This window comes from Wickerhamomyces anomalus (genome assembly GCF_001661255.1).
Source record: "Wickerhamomyces anomalus NRRL Y-366-8 unplaced genomic scaffold WICANscaffold_1, whole genome shotgun sequence".
Lineage (NCBI taxonomy): Eukaryota > Fungi > Ascomycota > Saccharomycetes > Phaffomycetales > Wickerhamomycetaceae > Hansenula > Hansenula anomala.
The window spans coordinates 1,217,301-1,236,455 of NW_017567110.1; the positions used below are offsets into that span (position 1 = coordinate 1,217,301).

General features: G+C 36.7%; 4 protein-coding genes across 4 annotated transcripts; 2 read left to right on the top strand and 2 right to left on the bottom strand.

Moving 5' to 3' along the window:
* Positions 1–672: 672 nt before the first annotated feature.
* On the top strand, positions 673–2,175 carry WICANDRAFT_60153 (uncharacterized protein; the record flags this gene model as incomplete). Its single annotated transcript, XM_019182947.1, has 1 exon — positions 673–2,175. One exon carries the CDS (start codon positions 673–675, stop codon positions 2,173–2,175), a length of 1,503 nt encoding a protein of 500 aa, XP_019041292.1.
* A 461-nt stretch (positions 2,176–2,636) lies between these two features.
* Positions 2,637–10,700, bottom strand: GCN1 (Gcn1p; the record flags this gene model as incomplete). The annotated part of the gene is made up of 2 exons (XM_019185356.1): positions 2,637–10,247; positions 10,371–10,700. The coding sequence occupies 2 exons, from the start codon at positions 10,698–10,700 to the stop codon at positions 2,637–2,639; spliced, it is 7,941 nt and encodes a 2,646-aa protein (XP_019041293.1).
* Positions 10,701–11,257: 557 nt separating this feature from the next.
* DSD1 (D-serine ammonia-lyase DSD1) lies at positions 11,258–12,571 on the bottom strand (the record flags this gene model as incomplete). The annotated part of the gene is made up of 1 exon (XM_019185348.1): positions 11,258–12,571. One exon carries the CDS (start codon positions 12,569–12,571, stop codon positions 11,258–11,260), a length of 1,314 nt encoding a protein of 437 aa, XP_019041294.1.
* Positions 12,572–18,185: 5,614 nt separating this feature from the next.
* WICANDRAFT_82200 (uncharacterized protein) lies at positions 18,186–18,410 on the top strand (the record flags this gene model as incomplete). Its single annotated transcript, XM_019185349.1, has 1 exon — positions 18,186–18,410. The coding sequence occupies one exon, from the start codon at positions 18,186–18,188 to the stop codon at positions 18,408–18,410; it is 225 nt and encodes a 74-aa protein (XP_019041295.1).
* Between the last annotated feature and the right edge of the window lie 745 nt (positions 18,411–19,155).

Consider the following 19,155-nt stretch of genomic DNA (forward strand, 5'->3'; position numbering starts at 1 on the left):
TAAAATTTTCGTCAAATATTTCAGGTGTAGAAAAATCTTTTTATTTTACATCAAATTTCCATGGCAACAAGAGCTTGAACACTTTGCTTCGTTTCTTTTTTGAAATGATTCCGCTGTTTGGAATCCCGGTCACCTTGCTAAAGTGCTAGCCCCACTTGCAGACTTCACGCAAAAAAACCCTAAACGACAATTTCCAGTGAAAAAGGCTTCGCCCCTGACACAATTGCAATAAAATTATGCAGAATTGCTGCGCAAATTCAACGTACATTTCAAAATATGCACCAGTTGCGCTAGTCGTAAAAGCACAAAAGTTTCCTAAAAAGAAATATGGGAAGTTAACTTAAAACGAGTTGAAGGCATAAAAAAATTCATCATAAAAATTGGTTGAAATCTCAAAAACCATGATCAAGCTTGTTGTTCAACTAAACAAGACTATCCAAAGACATTTGAAAAAGTCATTTTTAATTCAATCTTGTCGTTCTCAGTTCCACTGATCAGTTCTACACCCCTAAACAAAGTTGCACACCGACGTTGAGATTTTCCTTTACCTGTGAGATTGATTTCCAAATATACATACCGGTCGCAATACTATTCATTCCCATACAGCAAAAAAACAGCATAAATCAACAACAATACTCAATTTGATCCTTCCAGTGAAGAAGATAGAGTGTTATGTCCCAGCCACCATACGTGTACGATAGTAAGAACTCAAAGCCAACTCAAACTTACGGAGTGAACAACAACAACAACGCTAGTTTAATGGGATCAACAGGCCCAGGTCTCAGCAATTATACCCAAGCCAGCTACACACAGTATCCACAAGCTGCTACTCGTCCTCAACAACAACAGAGTCCACAGCAGCAAGCCCAGCACCCACAACCAGCTATGAATAGAACAGCTTATGGCAACATGGCGCCAACTTTCAATCAATATGATCAACAGCAAGTATATGGAGGTTATGGCCAACCAGTACAACAATATCAACAACAACAACAACAACAGCAACAACAAACACAACAGCCCAATTATTATCAAGCTGGTCAACCCCAAGCGGGCCAACCTTACGCCGGCGGTGTCCCTCAATTCAATCAATCTTCCTTTATGGGCTCGTACAATCAAGGGACAACACCAGCTCCAACTTATCAAGCAACTGCAGCGGCTTATGGTTATCCAGCCACCAATTATCCAAATCAACAACCTGGTTTCAACACCAACGAGAACAACTCGCCATATAAACCAAGCAATCAAATGGCTCAACAGGCCCCTACATCATCAGGCTCCAACATCAACATGGCGACCATAAGAGGTGGTTTACAAAGTGCCACTGCACCTCCATTAATTGATCCTAATCAAGTTCCTCAACGTCCAAAGCTGACAACTACTTTCTGGGAGGATGAGAATACTGTTTGTTATCAAGTGGAATCAAGAGGAATATCAGTTTCTAGACGTGAAGATACAAATTTCATAAATGGTACCAAACTACTAAATGTTGCCGGTATGACTAGAGGTAGAAGAGATGGTATATTAAAATCTGAAAAGGTTCGTTATGTTGTTAAGATTGGTGCTATGAATCTGAAAGGTGTTTGGATACCGTTTGAGAGAGCTTTGGAACTGGCCAGAAATGAAGGTATTGTTGATTTACTGTATCCATTATTCGTTAAAGATATTAAAGAATTATACCAAGGACCTCAATATTCTGGTGGGTTAACAGCAGCTGCAAATAGTAACCCTAAGAATATAATACCCGTTCAAGTTACAAATACTACATACACACCAAGTGCTTATGCTACAAGGGAGAAGAAGTTGCAAAATTCTACACCAAAAGCTGAAAAGGCGAAAGGTGCTCAATTACCACAACCAAATACATCATCCCAACCACCAATGTCTCAACCTTTTGGTGGTGCTCAACCACAACAAGTTGTTGGTTCCAACATGCAATATGGTTATCCTGGGGCTGCTTATCCATACTCTACTCAATATTCACAGCCATATACACAACATTCAACTAGCACAGCACCAACCACAGCAGATGTAAGTCAACCAATGAGTTCACAGTCTTATGCACCAGGTGGTTACTATTCCTATCAACAACCAGCTTCTGCCAACGATGGTTCTTCTGCTCATCCTCCATTAGAAGCTGATGATAAAAGAGCCAATGAAACAGAGGGAAAATGATATTCCAAAAAAAGTGTCAATCAGCATTTGTATTTATTTTTTTTTCAATTTTTAAGTGAAGGGTGAGGACTATAGAGGATTTAAAACTTGGTTTTTTACGTACTGATTTAACATTTGTCGAATTTTTGTTAATGAATCAAGGGAAAAACAAATGGTGTATCTTTGACTTTAATGGTTCCAGTCATTGAGAAAACCATTCTGCTTGTATTGGTGGACTCAAATCCTCACCTTAAAAAATGGTCATAATTTAGAGTGATCGTTTAAATCAATTATGTCAATAAAATGTCCATATATGTGTTTTGTTTTGGTTTGTTTCATTGATTTATTATTGTTTATATATATTAGAGATGTATTATTATATAAAAATATCAAGAATTATTTAAACCAATACCTAGGTTTCTACTACACCTTGACATAATAAAGTTGTTCATTTAACAACACACAAGCTTTTTTTATTCTATTCAAATATTTGAAAGATCAACACCCCCAACGGCCCATATCTCTCTCTCATCTTCAAATCTATCAGAAAATAATGTTTCTTCATCACCTCCTGCTGCAATTCTCTCTCTTTCGACACCAGCTAATCTGACTGCAACTCTCTTGGTGTAATCACCAATTGATCTTGCCTGTAACTTTGTACCAATGACTGTATCAATGGTGGATCCTTTGCCAGTGACTTCTTCAAACCATTTTGTGAACCCATCCATATTGGCATCTTCAACCAAATTGAACAAACTCAAGTAAGCTTTTTCAGCAGCCAATTTGATTGGAATGATGGTATCTCTAACACAAGCAAACACAGAAGGAACAATAACGTCCAAATGTGGTTTGAACATTGAATTCTTTTGTCTTGAGACAGTTCTAATTACTGTTAGTGACAATCTTCTAGTGTCTAGCGAGTTGCTTTGTGGTTTTAAAGTTGTAACAGCTAATTGTTTCACTAATTCAGCCAACAGTGAGAATGGGATATCAAAAGATTCTTCTGAAACAGCTTTTACACCTGGTGCTCCCTTTTCATCTTGCAATAGAAGTAATTTACCAATAGCAATCACAGCATTATCACTGATGTAAGTTGAGTTAGAGTTGGTGGCTTCAATGAGAGCAGCAACAATTTGTGAAATTAAACCACTGTTGAAAATATGATTTGGAGCATCTTTCAAAAATGCATTTAAGGTCAAGATACCAAATTTAGAAGAATCTCCTCCATCTAACGGAGTTTCCAAAACTTTTGATTTCAAAATATGTAGACCTTCATCTGAAGTCAAGATACGAGATAACGCACCAACCAATCTTGCATATGCAACTGCTAGTTTATCATCAGCTTCTAAAATTTCGTCTTCAACAAGATCCAAAATACTGGTCTTCGAGGCTTCACTCATCTTTTCGCCCGCTTTAGCGATAACTTCTAACAAAGCTTTCAACATAGCAGTCTTAACACCGGCATTTTCAGCACTCTTTGCCCCCATAACCAACTCACTAACCAATGGATCAACCCTTGGTTGGTACTCAATAAGGGTACCCAACGCTTTTGCGGCTCTCAAACGTAAAGTTTCATTGTTGGCATCTGCCAATGATTTGACAAAAGTTCTTTGCAATTGAGGGATGAATGGACGTAAGAATTGTGGTATCTTTTCAAATATGATGTTCAAGGCATATAAAATAGCAGCTTTGATGTCACTTGAAAATCTTTCACCAATAACTCTGATTAATGGACCAGTTATAACAGTAACCAATGGTTTCAAACTAGCAGCAGGGGTTTTAGAAACAACATCTGCGATACCTAAAGCTGAGGCTTCTCTCAAATCACTGTTACCATACATTAGACCATGTAAGAAAATTGGCAAAACAGCATTTGGACCTTTTGGTAAAGTAAACCCATACAAGTCCTGACCTGCAACACCAGTGATTTGTAATGCCTGTCTTGCTGGTTTGACCAATCTCTCCAATGATTCTTTTGATTGCTGTTTGGTCAAAGCAGTTAATGCAATAATATCGCTTTTAACAACTGCTTCGTCCTTGTCATCAAGTGATAAAATAGCTTGAGTGGCCAAATCTTGGGTGTAAATTGAATAATCCAATTTGGTTTCAGTGAAAAATAGTCCAAGACGTTCATAAATAACAGCACGCTTGCGTGAATCATCTCCCTTAATCAAAGACAAGATTTGTTGTAATAATGGGTGTAAACCTTCATCATCCTCAATTGAAAGGACAATCTTATCAAATGAGTTATTCAATTCATTGACAGTTTCATCATCAGCATTTCCGCTAACTAGTTCTTCCACAAGGGTATTGATAACAGTTGTTAAACGTTTGTAAAGAGCTTTACCAGCAACCTCGGCCATTGAACCAAGAGCACGGGCTCTGAAGGCATCGATAGGAGAAGCTAACAAAGTTGGAATTAAAATTGGGAAGATAACTTCTGATTTTGTAGTCATAATTTCCTGTAAAGCAGCAAGAGCATGTTCTGAATCGGGAGACTGTAGCATGTTCAACAAGTAAGGAATGATTTCATCAACAGCAACCTTACCAACGGTGTTTTGGAATATATCAAAAGCATGTGCTGCAGATTCCCGAACATCTGGAGAGGCATCAACAAGAGCTGAGCGAATGATATTAACAAAGATGTCTTGATATTCATATATCAGGTTTTCAGGAGTTGATTCAATTAATTCATGAACAGCAATACAAATACCTTGTTTGGCATCAGAGTCACTTGTTTGAAGGGATTCTTCCAATGTAGGCAATAATTGAGGCAATGCATTTCCACCAACACGACGAACCAGTTCACCCAATGTTTGTGCAGCAATTTGACGTTGCGATTCATCAGGGTTTGCCAAACGACGAATAATGATGTTGGTGAGTGTTGGTAATATTTCCTTAACAGTACGTGGTGTATTAGCAACAAGTGATTTCCAAATATCAATAGCAGCATTACGAACAAGGACAGATGTGTCTGAACGACAAATGAACAATAACGCAAGGACTCTGTCACGACGTTCTGAACCAAGGATTTCAACAAGTTGCTTGTTAACAGCACCTGAGTATTCACTTTGATCTTCAACAAGTTCATTCTTACCACTAATACCAGTAACTTGAAACAACAAATCACCAGTAAGCTCAACAGAACTGAGACGAATACGGTAGTTTACATCTAGCAACCCGTTTTCAAGTTCTGGTAACAACAAGTCAATAGCTTTGCTAGCATAGTTTTTAACAATTAATCTACCGGCCTTCAATGCTGTACCACGAATGGATTCATCAGTATCCGCTAAACCATTCAATATAGCAGGAATAATTTGATTAATATAAGAGGCAAATTGAGCACCAAAACAAACAGGAATAAATAATAACAATGGTAAAAATCCTTCACGAGTAGATGCACGAGGACTTGTAGCACCCTTCAAAATTGTAGGCAATAACTCATCCAATCTACGGATACCAAGACCACTAATAACTTCAGCAAGAGCTTGTGCAGAACCAAGACGATCACCTGCTTTGGACTCATCTGACAAAGTGTCAAGCAAACGTGGGATCAAATCTGGGAATTGTTCTTCACCCAATTTTTCAACAAGGGCACCTAAAGCTCTAGCAGCTGTTGCTCTAGTATTTGGAACTGGATCAACCATGGCGATCTCTAATTCAGAGATTAATTGATGCAAGTATGGCAACAAATCTTTAGTATCGACAAGAATAGCCATATTACCCACAATTTGACAAGCTTTTCTTTTAGTATTAGCGGATCTGTCTTTCATACCACGATGGATAACATGGATGATCAATGCTAATGAAGGACCGTCAATATAATGAACGAATTGAGTCTTTATCAAGGCATCAAGAGCCTCCTCTGTATGTTTGGTTGGATCACCAATAGCCTTGATTAAAGTTGGAACCAATGTTTGAATTTCAGGGTTACGAATAACTTCACCAAATCTTTTCAACGATTGATCACCAGCTTTACGAACTTCTTTATGGGAATCATTCAAGACACCAACAATCTCTGGGACAATGGTAGATAGAGAAGCAGATAATTGTGCTGGATCCAAGTAAGCCATAGAACCCAACAATTCAACAGAACCTTTTTTAGATCTCCAAGAAATTTCATCCAAGTTTTCAATAGCCAAAGGAATTAGTTTCTTAACACCATAACCAGTAGTATTTTGCATCATAACCTTGGCGGCATTGGTTGTAGAATCACGAACTTCTGGAACAGCATCACCCAAACTTTTCAAGATGATTGGTAAAGTTTCAATAACGTATGGTTCGAAAAATTTACCTAAACTGGAAGACAAACACTCAAATGCTATTGACACACTTTCACGACGTTTTGGATCTTTTTTATCATCAGCAGCATCACTCAAGTTACGGATAACGTCAAATTCTGCAAGAGCAGAAATACCAAATCCTTCGACTAAACCTGCAATACCATAGGCAGCACCGCGTCTGCGTGAAATAGTTGGAGCTTCAAACAAGGTTTTAAACAACTGTTGAATGTAGTTACCAACCTTAGGTTTGAACAAATGCACCAATGGTGCAATAACTTCTGAGATGGCTTTTTGGACCTTTTCAGATGGGGTATCCAAAGTTTTCAACAATCTATCAACAATAGTGGATAGACGTGCATCATCAGAGGACAAATGTCTAGCCAGAGTACCGTATAAAACAACAACATTCTCCCTGATAGTTTCATCGGTCTTTTCAGTGCCCTTTTTGGTAGATAAAGCAGCTTCAAAAACAGGAATCAATGTTTCGACGGTACCAGCACCATGTGCGTCGATGATTTCAATAGCAGCTTCTTTGAATTCCTCTGCGACGATTGATTCTTTATCACCGAGTGCTTTTTCATTAATGATAAATTTGATAAAGTTAGCAATAAGTTCTTTATCAGAGAAAAGGTCAGCAACGTATTTCAACGTTATTGCAATACCACTGCGTTCTTCCCAATGATCTTTTTGGTCCTGAGGAGATTTGATAACTAATCCAAATTCATCCAACAATGGTTGAGCTGGTTTAGCTTTTTCAACGTATAATTCCAACAGTTCTTGAACAGTAGATTTGAAAGTTTCATGCTCTCTAGCAACAATATGAATAGCATCAGCTAGCGCTTTTGCAACAGATAAACGCAAACCACTATCAGCATTTCCTAAGAAACCATGTAAAGATTTGACAGATTCGAGCTTCACACTTAGTTTATTTTCTTCCCAAATGGTTAAAGCAATTTCAGCATTAGCTTCATCATTATCATGGCATGCAATCCAAATTTCATCTGAATAGGATAAATCAGTCAAGTCGAATTCTTGATCTAAAGCTTCCAAAACAGTGTTCCTGACAAATGGCTCAGGTGACAAAATACCAGCCAATAATAACTTCAAATCGGCATCAGAGAACTCGACGGAAATGTATTGACATAAGTTTAGTAAGCACTCTTTAGCAAGTTTGGCTTTAGATGGAAGAGCTAATAGTGATAACAACACATTAACAATATGCTCACGAGGGATAGTAGTATTCTTGAACAATTCAGCATGAGTTCCAATAATTTCAACAGCCAATAGTAATTGTTCTTCTTCCTTATCTTCTTCAACAAATTCTGATTTTGTAGCAGGTTTCTTGGAATTGGCAATGGCAACTGCTTTACCTCTTTCCAAGACTTTAGTTAATAATGGCAATGCATAAATTAAACTGAAAAAGTCAAAAGGTTGTTGATCAGATAGAAATTTAACTCTAAACAAAAGTCTGGAAACTAATTCTAACAGATCTTCTTCTTTGAATCTATCTTCTAAAGCGCCAATTTCACTAACCCTTAGAGTTGCAACACCTAAAAATAATCTTAAAGGACCCAATTTGAAGGTGACGGTATTTGATAAATCAAGAAAAACTTTGGTTGGAAATTCTCCAATAATTTCTTGACAGTTGGAAACGCTTAAAATCTCTAATAATTTATCCACAGCTGTAGCAAACCAAATAGATTTCCCATTATCAACAAGTTGAGAGGTTTTGGATAGTGCATCAATTAAACTAACACCGCGACGTAGGGCGTTATGTGTATGTTGAACACGGGATCTAACAACTGATTCTTTGGCCAATTGTTCATTGACAATAGCTTGCTCTTCTTTGGTTAATTTTTTGGAAGCTTGATTCTTCTTTGAAACTTCTTTCCTTAGACTTTCTTCCCATTTACGAGTTTCGTAATCTTTAGAGTTTTTGTTTTCAACAATGTTTTTCTTATTTTCCAAGACATTAATGACAAGTTCGCCTTCATTTGCTCTCCAGATCTTCAATTCTTGTTCAGTGATACTCGACAAACTAGAAGATGATAAATCACCAACGATCAACTCTTTCAATAATGGAGCAACTGCTGTTGGATCAATAAAAGCCATGGTTGAAGCAGCAGCGGTGGCTGCATTGAAGACACCACTGGAAATTGTTTGTTCAGTAGCACCAACTAAAGTATCAGCAAGGGATGATATAATGGTCTTATGGTTCAGTTTGGCAACCAAACCAGGGTCAATGTTAGAGCTCAATACAAGGGAAATCCATGAGAATGCAGAATCTGTTAAGGACTTGTGATGAGCAACGACAATGACATCACTTAATTGTTGAATCAAAATATCTTTATCGACTTTTTCTTCAAGTGGTGCAATAGCACGTAAAGCTCCAATGGAACGTGAAATGTTGATGTTCAAATTGTATTCATCCGCTTGGTCACTTCTTAGGAAATAATCTTGTAAAGCACTAATGACAGAATCTCCAATGACTTTTTGGTTTAAAAGGTATGCCTTAGATAATAGGTCAATATTTTCATTGCGCAATTCAGAAGCACTATCATTTGATAAGATAAAAACAGTCCATGCCTTACCAAAATCAACACTTGAAACTTGAACATTTTTAGTAGCAGCAAACAATGCCTTGACAAACCATGATTTTTCATATGTGGTGGTAAATTTAGAATAAACTCTAGGGTTGGTTAAAACAGATGGTTTGTTGTCATCAGCCAAAGCTTTAGCAAAAAAATCATCTCTACCTTCAGCACCTTTAATTAAACCTGCAATAAATGAAACAACATATGGGATTGTAATACCTTTAAAATTGTTTGTTGGATTGTTGAAGACTTCTTCAGATGATGAAACAAAAGCAGCAAAATTTTCGGAAAGGAAATGAGTCAGTTGTTCACTCAATCCAAAGCTTTGTAATGTTGAGCCCAAGGTCGTGAACCATAGTTTTCTCAATTGTAGTTTTGGATCTTTAAAACCTTTCAAAGCAGCGCTCTTAGCATCATTGGAAGTAGCCCAGCCGTTCTGGAACGAGGACAAGAAATGTTTGAAATAGGCGCTCAACAATTCATTCAATGAAACTTCATTTTGATCCTTCGCAACATAGTTCAACAAAGATGACACTATTTTGTTGGAAACAGCTTCATAATTAGAAGGGATCAAAGTCAATGACTTAGCAACTAAAGCCTTTTGATCAGTAGCTGAAAGTGATTTCAAAGCCTTTAGTAGTTCATCAACGACTGTTGTCAATGTTTTCTCTGTTGATTCATATGAAACTGCAATACCAAAGTTTTCTAAAGCAAGATCGCGAACATTTTCTTTTGAGCTTTTGTATGAAGAAATGATTTGCGACATCAGCTTAGATTCAACAAAATACTTTGGCAAGTCAAAAGTGGATGGTAATGCCTTGAAAAGATGCTTTGATAATGAAAGCGCTAAATCTGGAGATCTCAAAATTGACTTTTCCAAGCTTGGTAAAATTGAATCTTTGAAATCTTCCTGAGTGCAAAATTTATTGAAAAAGGCATCCAAACCTGGAGCGTTTGATAATGGCAGTTTAGAAGCCAAAACAACTTTTTTATAATATTCAATAACTGATATTCTCTCCTCTTCAGTAATTGAGCTGGAATTCAAAGAAATTAAACCAACCAAGGTGATAATCGCGTCAATTGAACTTTCTGTATCACTGGTCAAGATCTTGAAATATTGAGCGATTTGGTCGTTTGATAAATGGGTCAATGCGCCTCTCGTAGATTTTTCGATTGAATTCCGTATTCTGATCTTATGCTTACTATCATCATCTGTCTTTTGGGTATAGATTGAATCAAAAATAAAGATTTGAGATTGAATAATATCTTGAATCAATTTCGAATAGATTTCATCTTTGGCGAAATTTGAGACAATGGAATCAATCCAAGTGGATAACACCGTTAGATCATTGAATGCTAATGACTTGTGTTTAGTGGCAAATTTATTGAAAGCTTGAACAAACTTGACCAAGGACTCTTTGTTTGTATGAAATGTAAGTGAAAGGATCTCGGTGGATAACTTGATGGATTTTAGATCCAAAAAATTGCTATAATGTTTTAGCAGTACACTTTGAATTTCAGTGATTGAGGTATTATCGACCTTTTCTGATTTGGTGAGGTACGATATAAGATTCTCTAGAGCAGCAATTCGGTTTTGATATGAGGAAAGAAACAAATCTTTCTCCAACGTCGACGATAGCTGCTCCCATGAAATAATTTCATCAGACATCTTGTTGAGTTAGTAATGAGGCTTTTGGTGTATAACTGTGAAGCAGTACATACGACTATATGGTGGCTAGCCAAAATTTTCTCTAGTCAAAGCTAACAAAGCGAATTGAAGTTCTTTAATCTCTGTAAACTAGTTTCGCCTTTCACTATGGTTATGTTGTCGAAAATTTTAATGCGATCCCGCCCAATTTTTTTTTCAGCACAAGTCTCACAACGGCCATCTCACTTGTGCCGCCTCGCTGAAGTATAAATTGGACGCGAACGAAAAAAACTTTTCATTCTTCTGTTTAATACTTTTTTCCTTTCCTTATCAACTATTACAGTCGATGAGGATAGGTTATAGTTAAGTCATCCGTTGAAGTATCTGGCCGTGCTCTCGATAGGAACTAGTGTCTTTGTCGTGGGGCTGGCGGGCGCTGTGGATTGCACCGTGGCCTTTCACCACCTTATAGCGGTGCTTGTGCGTGTACAACTGAGGCTGTTTAATAATTGATCAATTGATTCATTCAATTTATAATATACACACTATTGGTTTTGTTGAATGTTCAAATTGTAAATTCACCAACCTCTCCAAGGAATATAGACATCAATAATGGTTTCTTTGTCATCCAACACATAATAAGCATTGAATGAATTGGCAGTGATACAAGCATGATTTGGAATGATTTTCACCTTGGTTCCAATTGGTATCAACTTGCCTTCTTCCAATGATTTCCCAACTGGTCTTAGGATCCCATGTTCTTGACTTAATCTATTAACCTCCCATTCGCCATATTTAGGATCAGTAACAACTCTTCCAAAACCTGGAAACTTTGGTGATGGTTCTCTTGATAATGCAATAACACCAGAATTCGTCAATAATTCGCCAATTGGATGTTTTCTTTGTGGGTATTGTGAGATAACAGTTGTCAAGACATGCAAACCAACATTACCTGTATTCACACAACCAGTTGATACTTGTTGCAAATCACACAATCCATAATTACCAGCATGAACTTCCAATGTGGCTTTCAAGTTAGATAATAAATCCTCTATCTTTTTACTTGTGCCCGTGTAAAGGTCATGTTCTAATGAATGAAGAGTTGGTGTAGCACCAACAGAAACAACAATATCTTTAAAGTTCAATTCTGGAGCTATCTGTTCCAACAAGTTCACGGCATCTGACACACATTGCAACTCCTCAAGGAAATGCTTTTCACTTTCTTCAACATTGTTTGAGCTATAGGAATGACCGGCATGAACATAGAACCCATAGAGACTTAAATATGGATTCGAAAGCACTTTGCTAAGTACATGGCTCAACACTTGTGGTTTCTCAATACCAGCTCTAGCAGTGCCAGCATCCAACTTGATAAATATTGACCATGGGGCCTCAACATTGTACTTGTCATTGAAAGCTTTAAGAATCTTGATATGTTCCACATTATCAATGAGTAATCTAAAATGTTTGACTTTTTTACTCAATTCCAAAATGTGAAACAAAGTATCCTCCGCAATATTTGGTAACCCATAAACGATATCGTTGATAAATATTTCACCCGTGGACTCTTGATAATTGACCACAGAATATGCTTCCTTTAAAGTGGACACCACTATTGAGTCATATTTTCTCCCTTCATAATTAGGTAAATCATAACCTAGTTGTTGCTTGGTGATCTCAATAGTCTTATGGGTCTTTACATGGGCTCTAAACCTATATCCCAAGTGATCAACTCTTTTTAACAATCTTGTACAGTTATCTTGAACCACTGATTTGTTGATTAAAAGTGCTGGAGTTTGTAAGGAGTCAATAGATTTGCCCTTTGAATGTTCAAGTAATGTCTCTTTGATTTGAGGTGCTGGGTAAGCTATCAATGGACTGAGAAAAGTCATTTCCACTTGATAATGAGCTTGATTGGGGTGTGAATAAAGGTCAATTGGTGGTGATAGGGGTTGGTTTATAAGTGATTCAGAAGTGTTTGACTGGGCTTGGTGGGCTTTTTCCGTTGTCAACTGATTGTTTCGGATTTTCTTCCAAAGGTGGAAAAAATCGAAAGTTCAGCTTATCAATTTTCTCTGAACCAGAATTGTAATCTCATACTGGGGGTAGATTGTATCTTTGTTTTGTTGATGGGTGTTATCATGGGTGTTAATAGTTAAGCAATGTTTCTAAAGCTGGTGATTGAGGGTTGTCTAATATTGGCACCTTTTTTATAAATCATGTTTACAATCACGAGTAAACCCATCACCGGAGAAGTCGACCAGTTTAAATAACTACTTTGGATGCTACTGGTCAGCCTTTCTTCGCCTGCTAGCTTTGCCAACCCTCAAATCTCCGTCTGTTGAGCACTCGATATCCTTGAACCGTCCTTTTTTTAAGTCAACCAATCGACAATGAATACAATAATCAAGTGCAGACAAGATGTCAAAAACTGATTTGAATTGAGCATGTCCTTTTCTAATTGTATCACTAATGTAATTTTCTTGAGGAATAATTAAATTGGGCGTAAAAAGACGCGGTTAACCAGAGCAGCTCGCACTTAAATTATCCATATTGGTCTTATAGTACAGCTTAAACTGATATAATTACTGCAGTTTCTTTTTTTTTTTTTTTTTAATTAATTCTTTATTAATGAGCTAGCTAAGGGAGCTGACCAAAAATTAAGGAAATTAAACGGCCAATATGAAAAGAAGCTGGCATTGCGATAATTAATATTATAATTAATGCTGTAGAAGTTGAAGCTATATTTTATATAAGTACATTGTAGAACTGTTAAAAATTGGCGCACTAATTAGTGCTCATGCTATCATTTTGATCTCTTAAATCGACGTGCAAAATCAATAGTTGAATATAATCAACTTGGCTTCCGGTCGATCAATAAGACCGGAATCATTAATCCAGAACCCAGATCATTGATCCAGATTCCAGATCATCTTTTAGTGCCTGCACTACATCAAATATTATGGCTGGAATTATTTTTAAGTGCATTGTATTGTGCATCAACTTCCATTGTGTTACTTATAACCTGAGAACGATTTTGCGCGGTATTCCTTTGTTATAACTGTGCTGCAAGATCTTTTGTTAATTAATGTCTGTTTCATAGTCACGGACCTGTACGTCGACTCAGACACCATGCTCGAAGGTACTCAATTAAGGAACTATTGGCTTTACCTGTCACGACTGACTAATTTGAATTGGATACCAGGCGTTTGAGGATATTGTCTGGTTGAAACAATATCAGGCAGCGCTCTGGTATCCAATTCAAATAAAACAACGTCGGCCGAACCCATGACTAATTAAGTCTAACTAATATTGGTTGCTTCACTTTAGTTTTATTGAAGATAGTATAGTATAACATATATTATGTTAATGCTCTATGCCATAGTTCAAGGAAAGCTCTTTACCATTCAAAAAAGGCCGCTCGTTACACTTGTACTTGATTTCTAGTACAATGTGATTGTATCTTTTGGACATCGTATTGACCACAGCTCTGTTTCAATTTAGGGCCCTTTCTCCCCCGTCAGGTCGTCAGGTCTCAGGTTTCAGGTGAAGACATTTCGCGGAAATGTCCCACCTGAACGCCAATTTTTTACCTGAACGAAAACTCGCAGGTCAAATTTGAAATCGTCAGGTCGCGCACTAATTTGGCTGGGAAAAACAAAAATTCACCCGCTTCTGAACAACCATCTGTAGAACAACATTAACAAAACACCATGAATTGCTTTGTGTGAGCAGTAAATGATATAGCTCTGGTAGAACTTCATATGGACTATCTTTCTATGCTGTTATTTTTGAAATCTGACTCCTAAAAACGGAGGATTTAAGGATTTCTTAGGAGGTCTTTTCTGGACTGATAAAACAACATCAGTTAATAAGTTATTTTAACTATACATCACGACTACTGGAAAGAGAAAAAGGTGTAGAATGGTAGAAAATATGATAGAAGACATTATTCCAACCGGATCAAGCTCCATTTAGTGCCAATGTGCTTCTAACTCGCTTTATAATTCGAAAATATTTTTGCACTAACTGAACCTGAAAAGAAACAGCATTCATTAACCAAAAAGAGATATCAAAATGTGAAAAGGTACCTAACGCCTATGTTTTGGATACGATTTTCAAAGGGATACTTTATGAACCCTAAATAACTGAACTTTTGCTGAAAACAGAGCCCTTGCTTGAAGACTTGGTTTTGTAAATTCTACTGTTCGTAAAATAGCGAATTTCTCACCACATAGTAGGAGGTTGAAGTAGAAATTTGTTTGATATGAACTATCTGTCTCTCAGCTTTATGGTGATATCTCAGGCTACATGATTGAGCTCTTGTTGCTTACAGTAATGTGGTTTTTGTGTTGACTTTTATTAGCCTGCTACCTGCCACCTGAACCTGATTTTTTTCTCCCAAAAGTCTTCAGGTGGAGGATTTCGCGCAAAATGTCTTCACCTGAAACCTGAGACCTGACGACCTGACGGGGGAGAAAGGGCCCTTAGCGAATTTTGGATATACATTTTACGTAAAATGCTAATTACAGCTGATCATCTGCAATATAATACCATTTACTACGAAGTTCGAATTGTGTCACCATGAATGGTACTTCATGAAATTATATCGTGATGTACATTTTACACATTACTACTGCTCGTGTTTAGGATTTAAAGGCCCGGTGGCAAGTTGGAACCTGGAATTGGAAACTGATAACTCGATCATACTTCCAACTTTCAACTTCTCATTAGCCAAGGTTCAGTACAGTGAGCATGGCTTTCTCTTGATCATGGAAGACGTCGTCGCGAGTCGCGACATGAGAATCTTTCTGTAATCACTGTAAAATTTAAATCTGCACACTATCTTGCAAGATAATGTATCTTTGGCAGAGCTACAGCTGCAGTACATCAGTGTACATGAATAAAATTCAGGGCCCAGGGGCTTTCATGAACTTCAATTCCAAGCTAAACATTGTGTAAACCATAGTTACAATTAGTGGACACTTCATCAGCTCTGATAGATTGATAAGGCTACAGATTTAATCACCCAAATCGTACAACCACAACTCATGTACTCTTGTATTCCTACAGAATTATATTTACGTTTCAACAATATATATCACCTCAATAAAGTATAGACAGCTGTACTGATTAAATTTTTATATGGCGACGCTGACGCAAATTATAGCTCTAGTGCTCGGCTGTAGTAAATTAATATTAATGTAGTATCAATTATTAGTCATTATAAGCACTTCAAGATCATTAGTGGCTTCTGGAATCAGTTGAATAACTCATGCGCTCCTGAAAATTATGTGATTTCTATAAAGCGCCTGACACGCCTGGTTGCTGTATAATGTTATCAACAGAACGCGGTACTCGTACTTATCTGACAACAGCTAGCTATATATAATAGTATTTCATATACTGCAATATGACCTGACCATGACTTAATATTATGAGCTTTTAAGCTTTAAGTTTTATAGAACCTTCAACAATATTGTCTAAATGTATAGCAAAGCTGATTGATCGAACTATTACGATTAAGTAGCTTGTGTCGACACTAACTCAACGATCAATATAATTACACACCAAGCCCGGAAGTTTCCAGAGCACCTCCATCTGAAACACTGAAATGGTTGTGTTGTTCAACCAACCCATAGTATATTTATTAAATCTTTGTGCACAGCTAGCTGTGAAAATGACATTATGTATAGATAGTTCTGCTCATTTCATAATATATGGTAGCTAATCCAAGGGGCTTGTGGGCACTTAATATAACTCGAAGATTTGATGAAGCAGCTAGATATTGTTCAAAACGTGTAGACCACATGATGACTGATTAATTGCATGTTATTATAATTAATATCCAGCAAAACTTTGCTCACCGGCCTTGCCCCTCATTATCATTTGTTTGTTGATCTTATTAATGTAATTCCAATATTATCATCAATAATTGATTAATTTGAAGCATCATTAAAGTACGTGAATATTGTCGGACGTTTTATAAGCTGCAAGGATCTTGAAATATTTTGATATTTGGTTTTACATACACTATGCCGTCGAATAATTCGGCGTACGAAACCACGTTAATGAAACTTGGATCTTATTGACACTTTGTGAAACTTTTACACTTTGTTCGTACGAAGTTCGAACATGCAATCTCAACTCTGTTTTTAAGCGTACAGTGCATGTACAATTATGTGTATCCTGGTCAACCGTTGAAAATTTATGCATGTAATGCGTCAATCTCCAGTCGAAAAACTTTATACGTGTACAACATGAATAAAGCTGAGCAGTGAGTACTGTGGCTGTCTCTTATAACATTTAAATTAAACTAATTGATTTATATAATTAGATCAACAAGGCGTTTAGCGCCTAATTATATAGTAGACCAGCTAGCTAGCCAATATTAATGCAGATCATTATAATCTAGTGTACGCCAGCCATTTATTATTATAATATAATTAAGTAATATTTATTAACAGCATGCCTTTTCAAATATATTTCATTATAATATTTAATAATATCATGAGCAATTTATTATATATAATAATTTAATTCCAATGAGCTTGTTTTTGAATTAAATTAGTATAACAGAAATGTCAGACAATATTAATATACAACAAAGCTCTCCCGCCAAAAGTTCTTGAGCTTAATATTGCGATGGGAAGTCCAAACAGATCATGTAATAAGAATTAGGAAACCATGTCAACGCACTTGGATATTGAAATAATTGTTAAATATTGATATGTAGCAGCTAAACTTAGCTAGTGTGATATTATAATAATTAATACATTAAAACGTCGTCGCTACGGGAATATTATAAGCTCATTTATAATTATATCATGAATATTATATATTTCAATATTTCGGTGATCCTCTTTGAACAAAACAAAATGTTCATCTTATTCGATCGACTAGCTATGAGCTAATTATATATAAATAGAAGGCAAAATATTATTGCAAGCATTCAAAGAGTTAATACAACCAACTGATCTCCATCTTTCGTTACTATCGCATATGTTAAGAGCTCTGTTTTTAGTTGATCGATCAAAAGTTTTTACCCAAAGTGGAAACATCATGGAGAGAGGGTACTATAAACGAAGTCATTAACAACCTGTCAATGTATAATTAATCACACTATAGCACAACTTTTTGCTGATGATCAGTATGACAACTGCGTTGCTTGACCGTCGATAAGTATTTGGTTGCATTGTTTGGAGAAGGTATGGTAAAGATCATTTTTTATAATTGCGAAGCTGCCTTTAACAAGGGGATCCATGCCACTGTGCAAGATTTATAGAGCAAATATCATTCCCGCACGCATACTTCAGATGCTGAACTCTTTAGCTCTTCGGCCATGATAATTTTTGCTTGTTTAGCTATGATCCATTTTACAATCATTTTACTTTAGATTCATGGGTACAAAAGTACAATCCATATGTCTAATCTTTAATCGTGATGATAGTTCAATATGGCACTTCAAAAGATACGTCTAGTTTTCGAATGACTAGGTGTTACAGCATGATTTTATGGGACTGTTTGAAAGTCGAAAAGGCATCAAAAATTTTGATGGTACTTTTCACGGTACGTCAAGGTTCGTTGCTTACAAGTTGCAATGTCCAGCTAGAAAGAATCTTATACAACCACACAAAGGGTCCAAATACGGATGAAACTATATATGTGGAGCTGAAGTCTGAAGATATATTTCAGATTGTATCCTTTATCGAAACAGCCGATGCAAGGTAATGTAGGGCTTTAGGTCTCAATGTATAATTTATTTCATGGCTTCTGTATGTTGGTGCACTTGAAACGTCTTCACTTTAGACTCAAAGTGCAAAAATTCCAACAGATTCCAAGCCTTTTCTGATCTCGTAAAATTTAATTAATTAATGGTTTCATGCTCGAAGATCCACCGGTCCTACACCTTCAGTATTCAATATGCCTCCCAAAATTATACAGGAAGACCTGGCGATATTTTTGCCAGCTGGCTGACTCATTGAAGCTGAAATTTCTATTGTTACCGTAATTCATGTTTAAGATCCATACATACTATGGAGAGCTGGTCCATTAGCGATTTCTTTGTGTGTTTTATAGAGTCATGACTCCTTGATTATATACAACCAGAGTTTCACATTATCGATAGTCAGCCGATTATTGCCTGTCGTATGTACTATACAGCAATGAATAGCTCTGGACAGTACCATCGTTTCGAAATTTCGACAGTTTTATAGGCTGATGTTTGGTCCGCCGTGTACATCAAGCTTCGGTTAGGTTTGTGCCTTCTTCTTTGAAATGAACCATTGAAACTGATACCTTGGTTGTAGCTAGATTCTAATTATTACTTCTGATCTAACGAGGCCGCCGATACTGGAGTTTCATTCATAACAAAATAATTTGGGCACTCAATACAACAATTATCAATGGTAAAAATATACAGATGTACCAAGAAGATATAAATTGGGATTCGGCACGCACAAATTAGAGCACCTAG